At 30.8% G+C, this 18,857-nt stretch overlaps 2 protein-coding genes across 2 annotated transcripts; both read right to left on the bottom strand.

Annotated features, from left to right (window-relative positions):
• Positions 1–3,673: 3,673 nt before the first annotated feature.
• LOC101509675 (ribosome biogenesis protein nsa1-like) lies at positions 3,674–12,853 on the bottom strand. The gene is made up of 13 exons (XM_073365581.1): positions 12,634–12,853; positions 11,569–11,699; positions 11,368–11,480; positions 11,233–11,262; positions 11,009–11,145; positions 10,122–10,301; positions 9,013–9,076; positions 8,767–8,874; positions 7,683–7,836; positions 6,483–6,572; positions 6,076–6,131; positions 4,703–4,760; positions 3,674–4,370 (listed from the first exon to the last, which is right to left on the bottom strand). Exons 2-13 carry the CDS (start codon positions 11,648–11,650, stop codon positions 4,081–4,083), a joined length of 1,362 nt encoding a protein of 453 aa, XP_073221682.1. The 5' UTR covers positions 11,651–11,699; positions 12,634–12,853; the 3' UTR covers positions 3,674–4,080.
• A 798-nt stretch (positions 12,854–13,651) lies between these two features.
• Positions 13,652–17,223, bottom strand: LOC101509354 (putative potassium transporter 12). Its single transcript, XM_012712771.1, is given in 10 exon segments — positions 13,652–13,675; positions 13,720–14,003; positions 14,104–14,114; positions 14,116–14,216; positions 14,433–14,491; positions 15,075–15,139; positions 15,141–15,306; positions 15,407–15,460; positions 16,102–16,350; positions 16,992–17,223. Coding segments are annotated over 10 exon segments (1,245 nt in total).
• Positions 17,224–18,857: the final 1,634 nt, after the last annotated feature.

Genomic DNA, 18,857 nt, shown 5'->3' with positions numbered 1-18,857 from the left:
CAATAAAATTCATAACGCACATATTATCAGTTATGAATACATAATCATATAAAAACTTAATCATCACAACAACATTAATATATCAAAGTTCTTCCCACCGCTAACTCGGTGTCAACGGTCTCGATTCCTTTTCGAGACTCAATGACCTAACTACATAAACATAAATATTTATAACAATTTGCTTACAACTAAAATTTATCCAACCACAACAAAATTTCCAAAATTATATCTTTTTCACACACCAAATATTTTAAAACAAATATTGTCCAAATCACACATACACACACTCGACTATTAAAGCACCGAAATTTGGAGTTAATAAAATACTATAAACTTTTTCTTTTTAAACTCAATCCAAGAGTAATTAAAGAGTAATATTTTAAACTCTAACCATTTTAATTCCAATCTAACTTTTTGCTCAAACTCTTTACCTTAATTAAAATTTGAACTTTTTCACAACTTTAACAACTCAAAATTGTTTTTGTAAAATTTCAACTTCAAACACACCAAATTTATTCTCCACCAAATTCACTCCACAAACACACATATAGCACCTCAATTAAATTTCAACAATTCAAACATAAATCACTCAATTTCAAAACTCCACATTTTCACACATAAACCACCAAATTCCATCTCCACAAACACACATAATCACATTAAATTCATTTTCCACAATTTCATACACAAATCTCACAAATTTCCACCTCCACAAATACACATATAGAGTCCTATGTGTAATCTAAAAGTTTGGAAGGAGTCATTACCTTAACTATCGCTTTAACAAACATTTACGGCACCACGATTAATTTCAGTAAAACTTTTGCTCGCGTCGTCGCTTCGAAAACTAGCTCACTAGCACCGTAGCGTGGCATGAGCAATTTTCTCTCCTGACACTTCTCAAATGGAAGCTTAAATTTAGTAGATAAATGGAGGTTTGTGTTTTGCGGTTTTGTTTTGTTTTTTTTCTTTTTTTTAAATCACCGACACTATTTTGCTTTTGCTGAGAAAGAAAGGAAGATGAAGTGAGGAAAGCTGAAAGAGGAACCCACCAAAACTGAAGGATGGAGCGTTGCCTGAATACAAGGTTGGTTCAGTGAAAAAATCCTCCTCTAATGGTTTCATTATATCGATATTATAATTAAAACCAATCCAACAAATATCTAAGTACTGTTACACATATCAGTTCACTCACATCTCAATTTAATTTAATAAAAATATCTACTATTTTCGTAACTCAATTGACAAATGAATTTTTCAGCAACAAGTGACATTTTAAAAAAGAAACAGCTCGGTATTAAATTTTTTGTAACCTAATTAAATTATTCTTCGACAAATAATTTTAATCGAGTCTCTCTATATATATATAGAATAAAAAAACTCTAAAAAAATATGTTTTTGGTACTTAATCCACAAAATAAAATAAAATTGGCTAAATGCCTCAGCAATTCAATACAAAATACACCAAAATTGCATAATATTATGATTTAAAAAATGAAGGGTCTTATAAGATTCTTGTCGGCCATACTCTTCAATAGGTATCCCTCGCCTCATAGGGAATGAAGATGATGATTCTACATTAAATATAGGTGGAGACTTTGCAAAAACATCAAAAAAGCCATTTTTCATTTCTTCAGCTGCTTCAAAGAAGCGACCAAGACCACTAAAGAGATTGTGTTCCATGACTTCAATATCACTTCGTAACCTCGGGAAGTCAAATGTGGTAGACCTACCTCTAAGTATCTTGTTAAAACAATATTGGGATTTGCAACAATAATTAATCAACAAAATAGAAGACAAACAATTGCAGGAAAAAAACGAAAACGAAGAATGTTCAATCAATGCAAACGAGAATTATCGTTCTCTGTTTCTGCAATTTTAAACAAAACAATTTTCAATCAATGCAAACGAGAATTAAAGAAAGATAGGAGAAGAATAACACCCAGAATTATGTGTTCACTCTCAATTGATGAGACCTACGTCACAATCAAGCAAACAAGATTAATACACTATTAATGATTGAACTTTACAAGATTAAAGTCTTATCAAGATTGATCTCCTAGTATCTATCACTATTTATGAACCAGCAATATTAGTCTCTCTTAATCTTTCCCTTTTATCTTTCTTCTCTGATTTCCTATGAATCACAAATTGCTTATGCATCTCTAACTAACTCTCAGTTTTTCAGCTATGACATACATCAACACCCTTCAACATATTACAAGTTATTTTCCGATGCATTTTCAGCTATAGTATTTAAAGACACATTCCTTAACTAATTATAACAATCTTTATCATAACCAATTCAGTTATAATAATAACTAACTCCAAGTTTGTCACTGATTTGAGACACACTTCCACATCTCATAGTGATATCTTCTTTTGTGTACTCTTTGTTCGATTGCAGCACTTCAACAGGACTGAGAATTAGGGAAAGGTAAAGATGAAATTAGAGTTTAAGTCGAATTAGACTAAATTCCCTTTTCAAATTAGAGATACTGCAGTCTACAGTAATATAATATTTCCAAACATTCTGTTGACCAGGATTCTACAAGTGTGAAATTAGTTTATGATTAAAGAAAAAAGAAAGAGAAATCTGCACAGAATATCCTAGAATTCACTGCAAAAGTCCTTCCTCCTAATACCTAATTAATCAATCATATAATATAATTTGGGAATAAGGTTACAAAGAATAAGAAAGAAGGTGGTGCGAATAACGCCACTACTTATTTGGCCAACAAGACAATTCAATTTCAATTTTTAATATTTAGAATTAGTTACACTTTTTAAAATAAAATAAAAATAGATTTAGCTACACTTTCAGTTTGTTGTTTTTTTTTATACAAAAAATAAAAATTGATTCTTGTCAATTACTTTTTACATAAATTCTCATTTGTTATCCATATTTGGGATCCATAAAGGATTTGACACTATATAGTTAATGACAGATAGCGTATCAGAGGCCCTCAAAATGCTATTGCAGCGTAAAGAACACGGAAGCGAAAGTCGCACATGAGCTGTTAATAGTCGTACCAGAGTCTCACAGTAGCAAAAGTTGCTGAGAAGAAATGAGAGAAAGTTTGCAGCGCAGTAGAGGAGATGGGAGGTTGCAAATTTGCAATTGAGAAGTGAATGCAGAAGAAAAAATCCTAATTGGTTCAAAAAAGAATAAACCATAAGGTCACTTTTGTCCTTTGGCAATAGAAATGGGGGCCTTTTTTGTCTTTCTAGTGATAAAAATAAGGGCTCTTATGTCTTTTTTTTCCTTTCATCACTATTGCGGTCATTTTCTTGCTTTCTCTACCATTCTACACTGATCTGCCTCGCCACGACATTAACATAAAGTAAAATATAAACCTAAATTTAGTAAACATTTGTTAAAATATAAATGATTTTGTAAAATGTGGAAATGAGGTTTGAAGAAGGTAAAATGTTATAGATTTTTAAATTGAGGTGGAAAATTCTTCAATTTGGAGAAACTTCTAGAAATATCTGTAGGAGGTGAGTTTGCAAAAATATTCCAAATCATTTCTATTAGTATTTTTTTATAAACATTAATATCATTTTATTAATAGTTAAATATATTTTTAGTCCTTATATTATTTTAAAACATTGCTTTTAATACCTATAAAATTTTGAAAAAACAACACTACAAATTAATATCCTCTCGGTGTGATCAAAATAATCTCTTAATCAAATGTAAGATATATTATCTGAAACAAAATTTGATTGAACCAAGAAAATGAATTGAAAATCATTTTCAAACCTAAGTACAAAAGGATTGTCCACGAGCCAACATTAGCAAAGCAAAATAATGAACATTTTCTAAGGAACCGTGAGACATGCCTAAACACTAACCTCAATGCTGGATAACTTAAAATACACTTATGCATAAAAATTTCACAAAATCGAACAGATCTAACCAGCCTAGTCATTTCCCCACAAAACAACCTCCAAGCTGATCGAATTGCAAAACTCAAATTCCTGCAAGATCTTTTACTGCCTTCATCACCCTGCATCCCAATATTAGTTTGGATCCCTTTGCGCATATATAGCATTGTAATCAATCCAACTAAATTGCTACTTTTCATCTGGAATTTCTTTTTTTGAGCTCTTATTTCTTTTCTTGGATGCTGACTTGCTTCCTTCTTCTCTTGATTCCATCTTCTCAGGTCCATCATTTCCTTTACACATTTTGCGTTCTTCGTTCTGCTTAGCTCTTCTCTTTTTTTCACTACCATCTATCCCATTTTCTTTAACTTTAGAAGACTTTTTTCTTTTCAAAGGTGATGCTTCAATTTCTTCCCCAACTGTGATCCCCTTCATTGTTTGTTCCTTGCATGGTAGCGAATCCGCTCCTTTGGGCATATCTGATTAAATAAAATTAGAGGAGCATAATAATAGTTGTACTCTTTCGAAAATTAAATAACAAATCTATTGCAGACCCTCATACTAAATTCTATAAGTGTCTCTCTTAGTTAATTGATAATTTTGAATATTAACAGAATGAATATTGATAACTGCACCCTTCAATCATTGTCTGTTTCAAATCCAAACTTATGTTGTTTGATTGTTTATCAAAATAACGGTAAGGTATTAGGTACGACACTAGTAACAGATCATCAATCTCTTTCTCTTTCATTTCTTGATTGAAAATCTTGAGAGAAAAAATACTACATTAAGAAACAAGAAAAATACTAACCTTCAACAATGAAATTGGAGTCAAAAAGAACATGCAGAATATGCTGCTTAAGGAAAACCTGCAACCAGTAAAAACATGTGATTATGACTACAATACAAGAACATGAAAATATTTTTAAAAAATTACTAACTTCGCAGATGCATATTACTAAAGGAAGAAAACAAATCTGGCAGTCATTGGAGACCAGGCTAGTTCATGTTTAACTCTATGTTGTCAATCACGGATAGCGGCGCCCAACCCCGAAAATAGGATAGTGGGATGAGCGCTATTGTGAAGATCAAAAAACAGTATATAGACTAAATATAAAATACAAACAATAGACAAAAATACTAAAAAAATAGCAAAAATAAAGGGGTAATCATAGTACTTCATATTTCATAACCAAAATGTAACATCAAAATCAAGATCTAATATTAATCCAAAATAAATTCTGAAAGTAATCAAGTTCTAACAATGGCAGAAAAAAAAAACAGAAACGAAAGTGGAAGAAAAATAAGAAAAACAGTGGCAGAAAAAAAAAAACAGAAGTGAAAGAAGAAGAAGAAAAACAGTGGCAGAAACAGAAGTTGAAGAAGAAAAAGAAAAACAGTGCCAGAAACAAAAACAAAAACAGAAGTGGAAGAAGAAGAAGAAAAACAGAGGAAGAACGGTGAATGAAGAACAGAGGAAGAAGAAAAACAGAGAAGAAGAATCGAAATCGAAAACAGAGGAAGAATAATAACAAAGAATAAGAAGGATCGCAGCGTTATGAAAGGTCAAGAAGAACAATGTGAAGAAGAGACGTCAACAAATAATAAAATAATAGGGATTTGAGTGCGAAAGAGTCAAATACCCATAATGAAATTAAAAAGTTCAACAAACCGGTAAAAACAGAGTAGCGGATCATGGATCCGGGTCTGGCACAACAGGTCAGTGCGTTTGAGCGCTATTCGCGACTGCGTTGTCCGCAAAGGATGACAGCGGTTTCACGGTGAGAGGCGCCGCGGAGTCGGCCGCCGCCACAACACGTTTCTGCTATCGCGCATCGCAATTGACAACATAGGTTTAACTATGTTTCTTTGTTAAGACACAAAAAAACCAGGTTTTTTCACAACATACCCTCTTTTTCTTGGCCTCACAAATAACAACAATTTAAAATATAGGAATAAGTCCAACAGTACATAACAATATATCCAAACATAGGTAGATTTAATCAACATAAGTTAATGGCCTTTAGCTCACACATTGTTTTTTATCTAATATTCAAATAAGCCAGATAGGTTTAAATGGCCAAATATCATTAATTTCTTTTAGTTAGCAGTGACGTACAAATCAGAACAACATGAACTATATAACACATTGAAAAGTACAAAGAAAAAGGATATGAAACCTACAGAAGAAAGAAGCTGTCTTGTCTTGGTATCCCAAAGTCGTAAATAGCCATCCAGTCCTAGAAAAATATTCATGGTATGAGCAATAGTGGTGGAAATGGCAAACTCTGTTGATAACAGGAGCTTGATATATTTTTATCAGACTAAGAAATGACATCACTTTATTATCTAGGAAAAATAAAGTGAACCAGTGAATACACGCCCTGTACTTTTTTTATGAGGTTCGGGAATAATCACGCTCAAGTTAGATATGGTAACAGAAGATTATAATTTGCCTCCAGATGAACAAAAAAATAATATAATTTTAGAGAGAACTGTTTAAAAATTGTGATCAAGACTTCATCAGAGAACCGCCAGTATAACTTAAAAGAATATGCAACATACAAGCAAAAAGACAGACTAATGCTTACCACATGAAGCTACCACAGGTAGCTCGGGGTGCCTGACAATGGATCTGATGCTTCCAGAGCATTTTCCAGTAAAACATCCTAGCATTTTTCCTGCATTTATTAAAATAACAGTAAAACAAAATCATCCAAAAAGGTCAACTACAAGACAACATAAATAATGTTCACAATAATTGGAAGCTATAGCGTAACGCAATTGCATCCACTGACAATCAATTGTCTAAATAGTAGGAAGTTAGAAACACGTCAATGTAAAAGCCACAAGGGCTCCTCTTAATTAAACATACATAAGTATTTTTATGCATAAAAACGATATTTCAGGAATCTAAATTGAAAATTACCAAAATGTGACCAGTGTAAAAATGCCATATATCCAAGATAAAAAAAATGTCATATATCCTGTTCTACTAAAGAAGGATGTTTTGCAGTTTCTAATTCCAACTTATGCATAAAATCATGGAGAGTGCTCTGAATTCCTAAAACAGTTCGCTCAACCCGCAACAGAAACATTTCTCTTTTCGTTCCAAAGGTTGCTTCCGTTACTGGAAACCCTAAAATTATCTCCAGATACTTTGATGATACTCTTTCTTTGTTGCTCAAATAAGATCTAAATAATCTCCTTAACATCTCCAGCACAAAAAATACTACGAACAACATGCCAAAGCCACATCCTAGTTGAATTATATTCCAAAGATAGATAATTCATTAACTAATGCTTAACCTAAACTGAAATCCCCAGAAAAATTGTACTGAAGTCTGTTTTTGACTAAGATAAGAATATAAAATATGAAATGTTCTACATTTACAGATTTGAATTATCACTTGGTCTTTCAAGAAAAGATTACACTGTAAATGACCATTCAAACATTGGAAAAATGGACCTTCCATCTATACATAATTGCTACAAAAATGAACTTAACTCGCTGTGTGAAATGCAAGGTGTATATTTTTAAGGGACTAGATCCAACTTCTATTGACAAAGTAATGGCTAGTTTATAAAATTGTCTAAAGGAAAATTATTTTATAGAATTAATATAACAAATAAGCAGCAAGTAGATAGCCCAAAACTTTCAGCCACAAATAGAAAATGAGGAATGTCAATGAAGAATAGCAGTAATACAGTATACAGAATAATATAGAAGTTTAACAATGTTGTAACAACATGCTACGTTTATGAAACATCTCCAGAACTTTAGGGGATACCTGTACGAATATCAACAGAAGCCATGTCACCAGACCCATTCCCTACATAGATTGTATTGCCATCTATATCCTCTGCCAGTGCTTTAATTGGTGTCTCACGAAAGTCTATAGAGAGAACAGGCCTCCTCTGAGCAGATATGTCATAAAGACGAACCTGTTCAAAAACAAAGGTTGTAAATGGAAGAGTGATTGGAAAATGTTTAAGTACTAGTAGAGATACAAGCGAATAAATAACAAAAACAATTAATTTTTCCTTTCCGTAACAAATAGTTGATTTGAAAAGTAATTAAACTTCTCATATTATAAATATATGTGAAGAATATTTTGGGAACTCTTGGGGAAAATGAAAATTAAAAACTACCTTCCCATTCAATTAAATATTAAACAATAGAAATATCAAAGGCCAAATCTTTTCCTACTAAGAAAATAAACCTTACACATTCATAAAAGATACACCCTGTCCCTTAATATAAAACTCTACATAATTCACAAGTATTAAGAAAGGTGGTTAATTTGGTTGATAGCAATAAACTCGTCAACATGAATAAATTTTTCAAAATTACCCATATAATTATTGATCTCATAATTCTACTATCTTACTTTTCGTACTCTTTCAACCAATCCTCACAAGAGAGAGAAGTTTATCTATCCCATGTGCAAAATAAATAGGGGTATTTTTGTAAAAAGTAATTAATGCAATGGCCAATTTGAAAGGAGTCATAAAAAAGGACAAACAAACCTCAAAAGAGTCTTATATTTAGGGATGAAGGGAGTATAATTTAACTAGATTGCTATCCTTTACAGGACAGATTAGCGATAATTCATGACAATAAAGTATTCATCCATGAATATACTTGGTGGAAATATGTTTCCCTTCCCTCTTGAGAAAATATGATCTGTATTTCTCAGTAATTCCAGATTGAGAATGATTATTAATCCTTCACAAGAGTCTTTAACACACCCTCTAAAACACCTTGTTCAAAGATATCAACATAGAAGAGGAGTATTTCATGTTCATCAGACACCAAAGATCTTTTTCTTCATTTAGTTTAGAATTTAAGAAGAATTCACTGATTAAAATTACCTGATGGTTATTGGTGCCAGCAACAAATTTTCGATGGTCGTCTTTACTTAGAAATGAAACAGATGTGAACCAGGTAGGTGTAAATATACCAAGGCTGTTTTTAGGAGGCTGCATAGGTTAAAAGAATTGGTAAAATCAAGATTGGTTAAAAAAACCAAGATGTGCTCAAGCAAAAGATAAATTGGGTAAGATAAATTAACAGTTAATTAAAAATGTGAAATGAAGGCGGATGAAGTAATGGCTCACAGATTTGGCATTCCAGATCTTAGTCTCGTTAGCAAGATTCCAAATATTGACTTCAACACCTTTCCTACAAATAAAGTACTTATTCATTATTTCTCAGGGGTCAAGTAAACATATTTATAGATAATAGCTAAGGCTATAAGATGCTGCCTTGTTAAGATTCTCAATGGTTGGTCATAAAGGGTGTCTATGTTTATGCTGTCTAGATCGGTTGTAAGTTGTAATATGCTTGTGACTGTTGCACAATCAAGCTAATTCATGTTTGAGCAGTAAGGAAGGTCTAGTATTTCTTATATGACCTTCAATAATAGAATTAGTCTATTACATTTTCTTTTGCTTCCTCAAACTTATGATGTGGTTATAGTGTTTAGTTCCTTAGGTACAGAGGGAGAAAAGTGAATACTTAAAACAATAAAATTATGTTGATATTTATGTAAATGATATGTTGGATGTTATTAAATTAAATTAGAAAAAACTACTAATCCTTATTTATACTAATACTAGACTGTTAATTTTAATTAAATAAGGAAACAAATCATTATCTATACCAAGATACGGAAACCAACCCTAAGATATAATCAATGATAATCTAAGTGGATGAAGGCTTAAATATATTATGATACATTTTAGTGAAAGCCATCCCTAATGCTAGTTGGCAACTTGAGCATCTATCAAATGATCAAAAGGTCAAATTGTAAAACTCTGCTTTCATGCAGCCAACTACAGTCTGCAGAGTCTTCAAGGCTCTATTTCTGAATCCAATACTCGGATCTTTTTTACATATGTTTTCTACAAAGTTAGTAAGAATCTCTGCATGCACACTATGGGGGTCTTGAAGTAAGGCAACACAAACTATATGGATAAAGCCCAATGACAGGATTATAATTTTTTTTGCACCATTGCATCTATTGTAGAAAATAATGCTCCTTTTAAAATGATAAATTTGTTCCTAATCATTATTTTTGAGGGACTACATCTGGCTGGCCTTCAAATCAGAACCCTCACAGATCGCTTTTTTACCATAAAAAGAAAAACTGTTCAAACAGTTCAATAGTCATGAGCATTCAACATATCTTAGAAGTTTCTTTGATATGCAAATTGTAAAAACTCACCCTCCAAATAAAGCAAACTCCTCATTTCCATCCACCTTGCAACACAAGATGTTACCACCATTACATACATCCCAGGTTTTTGAAGAATTAGTTGAGGAAGATCCTGTCAACGAATCAGGAACTTCAATGGACCTTATACTTGCATTCCCTTTGCCCGTGCATGTAAGTAAAGTACAAACCCTACATAACAATGACCACATGTGAATGATGTTGGAAGTACACAAATACAAAATCACACACATAACAGCCGCACACATACTTACATAAGTACAAACACACAAGTGTATTGTGCAAGATTAGTGTATTTTGAACATGAGAGACAACTTATTAACTTGCAGATTGAAATAAGACAGTGCCAATGTCAAATAACTTCAGAAAATGTATGAAAATAAACAGCATATGACTGAAGCAAAATTAATGCTCAAATTATAGTATTAAAGTGAAGAACAAAAAAATAGAAAGATGACAAAAATATCTTCTGTTCAAATTATAGTATTTAAGTGAAGAACATAAAACAATACCAAAACATAATGCTCTTATCTATAATAATAATTAGGTCAAGTACTAATACTACTAGAACAAGTCCCAAGCAGTAACAATGGACCTAAGAATCCTAGTATTCTAACTTCTACGAACTACCATGAAGAATTAGATGTGAGACCTACCGACAGAGCAACCTAACAAAATAACCCAAAAGTCTCATGTATATGCTGTTGCATTGCATTCACACAGTTGCATGAAGAAAGACCAAGGTAATTCAATTATTCATAGAGAAATTTTACTGTGGTCATAGCTCTTCAGCTAAACAAATTACGCAAAAACTCAAAATACAATAATGACAAGAATGAAAACAATATTAAACAGCAAAAAATCTACTGTTTATATACCTGGAATCTAACTCAAGATTTTGTTTTGCAAATAAATGCAAACCAATAATATTATTCTCTTCAGACTGAACATCTACATCATTGGCGGTCGTAATTGTAGCATGAGAATCTCCATTGACAAGGCTCAAAACATCAATCTGAAATACTTATATATTAAGTGAAATGCATGTACATTTAATAACAAATATTTTCAGAGACAACAATAGAACCGCAAAATAGTTTACCTGGCCATTTTTCCTTGCTACAGCTAATAACTGCAATACAAGAAAAGCATAGGGAAATAATAAGAATCCAATTTTCCTGAATAATAATGACTTAATGGTGAATTAGAAAAAGGATTAAACAAAGAGAAAAAGTACAGGGTGAGATTTTCGGTCAATGATTGAAACAGCGTTAACGGACTTGGATGGATCAGGTTCGCCCCATCTCTCTACAACCTTAGGACCTCCTTGATTTTCACGGGACTCGATAACTAACATTACAAAGCAGATAGGAAAATAAGCAAAAAAAAAAGTGATAGCAATAATAATAAGAAGAAAAAGAATAGAAAAATGTATGACCTTTGATAAGACCAAGTGTGTCAAAGGTTAGGGCACGAAGTGGAGGGCAGCCAGGGCACTCCAGAGTGGTAGTGCGAGGCATTTTGCACAAAGAAAAGGATGCGGAACAAAGTAAAAACCAGTTCAAGAACCTGTTCTGCCAACAACCAGTTGAAGGTAATTGGATTATTCTCTTACTGTACAGGTTTAGCAAACAGATCATTGTAAAATATTGAAAGAAACAATGCTCACTACAACCAGCATATATCCATAAATTTCTGAAGGTTAACCTCACAGTAATTCAACTGACAATACTATTAAACTCCAAAATCAAATTATTTACAATATTTAATATTGTAGTTCCAATATATTTATTTAGTCAAATGATTCGTGCAATCATTGTATTAATGCAATATTAGGTCTGAAAATGCGATTAAAAAACTAATTAACAGTAGTTACAAAATTTTGAATAAACTTCAAAATTGCAGTAATTAAAACCAATAAACTTCAAGGATCTTTCTCATATTTCAAAATTCAATTTCAATAGTAATAAAAATGTTTTATGCAAATTTAGCAACGGAAATGGTACAAAACAAATAATAAACAAGAGAAACAAAAATTTCAGTAATTACAATAGTAATTAATAATCCCGATTAAGCCAGATTATCAGAATACTAGAGTGTTCACTATACAACTAGGCATTATAATATATAAAAATCAAATATGCTAATAATATTATATGACAAAAAATTAAATTGTAATAACATAAAGCGGAGTATCAAATAATTTAACTACATGACTTAAAAATACCTTAAAGTCACAAATCAGAGTGACAAATCTCTTGTTGACAAGCGTATTATCAAACAAATAGAACACTTGATTTGTGCATATTATCAAACACTTTATATGCAACAAACATCTATCAGCCCTAACATCTATCCACACTCACTGATTCACTCAACAATTATAACAAGAAAAGAGAGATAGATAATAATCAATTTGATAACAATGGCATAATAAAGTAAGTAATAAAACAATTCCGATGATGAACGAAATTGAGAGATGAATTGAAATTCGGAGACGCACCTTTTGACAAACGGAGAAGAGATGGAAATAGGTTGGAATCGCAAAGGCGAGCACAAATCGAAGACGACGGAGAAGATACAAACGAAGACGAAAAAACGAACGGCGATTCTGGTAATTTTTCTGGCGATTCTGTCGGCAGAGAGAGGAGAAGATACAGTTAGGGTTTAGGGTTTTAGGTATATTTGTAATTCTTTTATTTTAATAAGGGTATTTTAGGTCATTTAACCTATAAATTTTTATTTATTTATTTTATTGACCGCGGCCCCTTGAGGAACAATAGGGATAGAGGAACAATAGGGATAGGTACATATTTAAAAGTTGAAGGGAATTACTAGATCAAGCGCTTTATGCCTCCCTAAAAAACAAAATTTTTTATTTAAAAAAATGTCTCAAATATTTTTTTATCTATGAAAAATGCCTCACATTTTAATACTTTTAAAACTAATTTTGATAAAATTTTATATAAATTAAATAAAATATTTTATTTTTATTACAAATTATTTAATATTTATCTCAGTACAACTAAATTGGTTAATTAAAACAGTAGAGATGAGAGAAATATTAATTATAAATTGAATAATCATAAGATAAAAGGTGAGTACATCGTTAATATGAGAAATACTAGTTATAAATGGAGAGATCATGAGATAAATAGTGAACATATTGTTAACATGAGTTACTTTGAGTGCTACAATATATACACATTTTTTTCTTATTCAACTAAAATATGGAAAAATTTACATGAGTGTATAATGTTGCCGTATAACCGTTGAAATGTCTTATTTTATTATTTGAAAAATATAGAAAAAATAGATTTTAAAATGTCATTAATTTTGTTAAACAAAATTTATATAATTATTAAATAAAATATTAATAATTTATTTATTAAATTTTGAAAAAATATTATCTAATAATTTCGCTTTAGGCCTCATAACGTGTTGGGCCGGCCCCGACTGCAAGTTCATAATATAAAATTGGGTTTAAATCATCGTATAGTCAAACATTTCATGTTATAAATTTAGTAATCATCACAATTGTGAACCTAATATTGATAAAGAAAAAGAATAAAAAAACAACTAGTACTACTTGGAATATTGAGATGAGAGGAACTTTATCATATGCATTTGCAATATCAGTAGTGCTTCTAAATATGGAAATAACAAATATACACGTGACCATAAGAAACCAGTTAATCACAAGGATGTAAATTTGTCCCATGAACTCTGTTGAGGTGTGAATTATCTTGAGCCTAGGAAAGCACCCTAAAGCCATAGATTGTTTTATGCATGAAAATGTAGCTGATATCATTGCTTGGCTAGCAATCATAGCAGCAAGTGTAACAATCACAAACACTGGCCAAAAGAGACTACCTGTTTCACACAAACAAAGAACAAAATTTTCAAAATTAGAGTTTTAAGGATAGTGATTAATATGCATAATCACATACATTATAATATCAGTAAACATTACTTGGAACAGAAATAGAATATATTTGAATAAGAAGTAGGGTTCTTCAGCAAATAAGCAGCTTGGCCCATTTAAGCAAGGAGGAGACAAGGAAATACTATACAAGTGAAGGAAATCTATATAAGCAATTATATAAGAGTTTCAGTGCAAATTCAAATCATTATAGAAGACATGATAAATTTTATGGATGTTTGGCTTGACGGTGAGTTTGGCAGAATTATGGTATACTATTGTAATTTTAACAAAAAGTACATTTCGAAGCTTTAACAAAATCACCACAAATCCAAACATGTACTTAGTGGTTCCCTATTCAAATAGAAAGGATTTTGAACTTTCAAAAATATTGCTCTTACTGAAAAATGGCCCAGATCAGCTAACATTGCTTCTGAACCTGCAGAAGAAATGAACACCATGTGTATGTAATGTATCTCATTCTTGTACTCAAGGTTATTTCCATGCAACATATATTTCTCATCTATATGGACAAGCATGAATGAATTATTTCCCAAAGGATTTAAAGTAAAATATGTATCAGGTAATTTTTTTTAATATTTTCTAGCGTTAATTTGGTGCTTCATCCAACAACATGCAACAAGAATCCTATGATTTGATTTCAATAATTTTTACATATGATATGTGCTTATCCTCATAGTCATAGATTCCATACAAACTCATTAACATATAATACTAAGATTGGGCTAAATGAACTCTATGAATCAGACACGAACATCAGACACAACACTTACACGTAGACACCTATAATAATTTATAAAAATATAAGTGATTGAATGTAACAATATGCGTTAGTGTCATGTCGGAGTGGATGGGCACGTCTTCAATCTAAAATGTCGATGCTACATGTATTGAATCATCTATACAAAAGAAACTTCAAATACCTAGTAAAATGTCAATAATTAGGTTAATCAAATGCAGTACTCGTGTTCGAAAACCATGAAAGTGATAAAAAAAATTACCTGTAACACAAAGAACACAACCACCGAGAGCTGACCAAGCATTTTTGCCATTCTTAAAGAAATAAAATATGAGTTGGATTGATTGCTCCCAAAACAGCTATATCATGCTTTGTTATATTATAAATTCCAACAGAACCAAGATAAATGAACCATAAAGCAAGTATAGGAGAAAACATGAAACCCATTTTACTGGTTCCAAATCTTTGTATGCTGAACAAAGCCACTAGGACTGCTAACAATGAAAACAAATTAAATATTTTGTGCAAAATTCTAACTTGTTCATTTCCATAAGAAAAATAAAAGCCATCATTCTTGAGAGAATGAAAATATACTCACTTTGATCAATCCAATTTATTTCACTTGCAGTCCACTTATGGCAGAAATCACTACAATAAAGCAGCAGTCAAATTCCACATGACAGCATTGATAATACTGATAGAAAACAAATTAAATAAACACCTTAATTAAATTCTTATAGCATAAAAACTTATATGATTATTTATAAGTTTTTCTTTATTAAAAGAAAAAATCAGGTCAAACTATTTTTAAGTAAGCTATAAGTTTTTTCATAAGTTCTCTTGGAGAGCTTGTGCATATAAGCTGAAAACAACTTATAGACATGTCGTAAGTTGTTTTTATAAGTTCTCCCAAATACTCTTACAAGTGTTTATACCAGCATATAAGCTCAAATCAACCAATTCAAAGAATCTTGGAGAAATTATTTAAAAAATAAAGTCAAGTTGTTTAATATAAAATATAAGTTGTTTTCATTAACTATCTTGGAGAAATTATTAAAATAAGCCAAAAAAACCATATAGACTCGTCATAAATTGTTTCCATAAACTATCTCAAACAATCTTAACAAATGTTTATGTAGATAAGTTCAAATAATTTAACTCCGTAAGTCATTTTCAATGCTTAACACATGACCCTTTTACATTCACCTGGACTTTTAGCAAAATGTGCTTAACACTTCTATGTGCTTGTCAACCGGACTTAATCGAAAAAAAGTTGTGTATTTAAGCACCTGACATAGCTGGTGTTAGAATACCATCTCCAATAACCATGGAAGTTCCTAGTAGAACCAGAAGCAACAACAGAGTTTTCAAAGTTGATTTTCTTTCCAAAGTCTGCTTTATGTTTAAGGCCCTTTTCAACTCAGGAGTGGGAAGTTGAAGCCTAAAATTAGAGATGTGTTCATCAGCTACTTGACTATTTGGAAGCATATTCACATTTGCATATCTACAAATCAAAGAGTATAGTGCAAATGTTCCTCCTAGAGTTCAACCATGAATGTACAAAAAGTCATGTTATGTTCACACAAAATTTTACATCAAAATTCAACAACAACTTAGATGGTTAGCACAGTTCAAATATGTGGTTGATTATGCTTAGTAAATGATTATTGATTATAACAAGGTGTTGCAACTCATTAATCATTTTTTGAACACAATTTTGAATGTTATTAACCACGACTTTTAAGTGTTCAAATATATATGCATATATTCATTAACCATCCAGTATGTCTTCAAATATATATGACTTTCATGTGTTCAAATATCACTTGAAAATCATGGTTAATTATTCAACATTTTAGTTAATTGTGTTAAGTGAAGTGTTAATGAGTTGCAATACTTGATTATATTTATTAACCCCTCACAAAAGTAATTAATCACGTACTTAAACTGCGTTGACCACTCAAATTGTATCAAAATTGTGTGTCAAAATATCATTTCTCTGTTAACAAATTGTAGCATTAACACTTCATATTGAAAACGTATATAATGTCTCATAGTGTGTTTAGGTCACTACATATAATTACATATAATCACTTTTATTTTTTTAATCACTTTTATGTTTCAGTAGTTAATAATTAACAATAAATCTCAATTAAAATAGGGGAAGAGAATCCCATACCTTCAACTTTGTCATTTGCTTTGAGTAGTGGAAGAAGTGCTATTCTGTACATGACTAATGATAATGCCCCCAAGACATCAACATCTGATTCAATTGGAACCTTGGTGAAGACATCAGCAAAAACATAAAGAGGACTAGTTCCTAAATCAGCAAAAAAAATACCAAAATGATTTCTCTTGTTAATTAATGATAGACTAATAATGGGATATGATTCCTCCAAAATATGACACATGATTTGGAGTAATACATTACCATAAAATCATCAGTTTCAAAACTTTTTTATTTCTAGTATAAAAAACATATTTAACTTTTCATACACATTGTCAGAAAAAAAAAAATTCATACATTTTTTTAATAAATGCTAGTAGTTAACTTATTAAAAAGAGAGAAATTTTGTTAGTAGCTCATGCTAAACCTGGAGTTTTTAAATGTCTCGATCCTTATCACTAGACTATTTTTTTGGGGGCCACTTTTTATGCATCTATGTGTTTTTTTAAGAATAAAAATAGTTGCTTTTTTAATACCAACAATATTAGTAAAATTGGTAAGCCTTTTGTTTCTCTTAAATAATGTGTCCTATTCGAGTTTTGGAAAGAGAAAAGTTTTTTGCCCTTTTATATGTGTCTGTCCTCAAATTAGAAATATAAATGTGAGGTTACAAAGGAAAATTTTCTAAATTTTATTGCATAATGCTAGTAGCTCGCCTTAACATTACATATTTACATAGAAATTTGTCTCTCTTAATCTAACTTTTTGTTTACCAATAAAAAAAATCCATGTAATTTATTTGAATGACTTCAAAAGAAAAAGAAAGTTAAAAAAGCGAAAATAAGAGGAAGAGACTTTTAATATTTATATAGATCGAACCAATTTAATTACAAACATCATCATCACCATCATATTAGCTGCATTTATTTTTCATATATGAAAAAATGATATTAATTGTTCTCGATAGTTGAAAGACATTGACATGCAATCTGAAATTCTTTACTTATTTATATTTAAAGTGTATGAGTGTAATTAGTAAGTTATTTGATAAAAAAAATTATTTTCACCATTTATTTAGTTTAAAAAAGTTAAGTACAAAATAGTATCTCTACATACACCTAATATTAGTTTATGAATAAAATAATTTCAACTAATCTTATATAGTCTAACAATTTCGAAATCAAATAACTTATTGGTATATAGTCTAACAATGTTGACATTTGTCAGTTGAGCTAGATCTTATGAATATCTTATTTATCCTTTGTAACGTTTTTTTATCAAACAAAACGATAAATACTACCAAAAACTCACATGGTGAATTTGAGACATTATATTCAATCTAACAATTTCGACATTTGAATTGATTTGTAATTTATAATACTTTTTTCTTTCATCTTTCTCTTCGCAATTCATCATCGTATAGGTTATTTTCCCTCTAAGAAGGTCGTGGAGATCCCTAGCAATCTTCTTTATAGCCCTCGATATTTCCATGCAGAATTTGCACTATTTCGAGTTATGAATCACTTTTCTTCACTCATAAGTTTATTATGTCATTCAAAATATGATTTTAGTCGTTCCTAAAATACATATTTCCAATGTCTAGGCTACTCTTACAAACTTATTGGCACTTAATAAGGGTCATACTAACCTATAAAATCATTATATCACATAGATCATAGTGTTCAATCATCAAGCATACATTTTTATCCACAACCAGGCACGTAAATCATACCTTTTACATAATTGCACATTAAACATAATACATAGATCAATCTTAAATTATTAACATGCGTTATCAAGATTTATTACTTCATATGATATCTTAAGGTCTCACGTCTTAAGTTTGGCGTGTAACAAACTAATACTCATTGATACAAT

The sequence above is a fragment of the Cicer arietinum genome, chromosome 2 (assembly GCF_000331145.2).
Source record: "Cicer arietinum cultivar CDC Frontier isolate Library 1 chromosome 2, Cicar.CDCFrontier_v2.0, whole genome shotgun sequence".
NCBI lineage: Eukaryota > Viridiplantae > Streptophyta > Magnoliopsida > Fabales > Fabaceae > Cicer > Cicer arietinum.
Note: the sequence above shows the minus strand (reverse complement) of the source record. Positions and strands in the feature narration are given on the sequence as shown.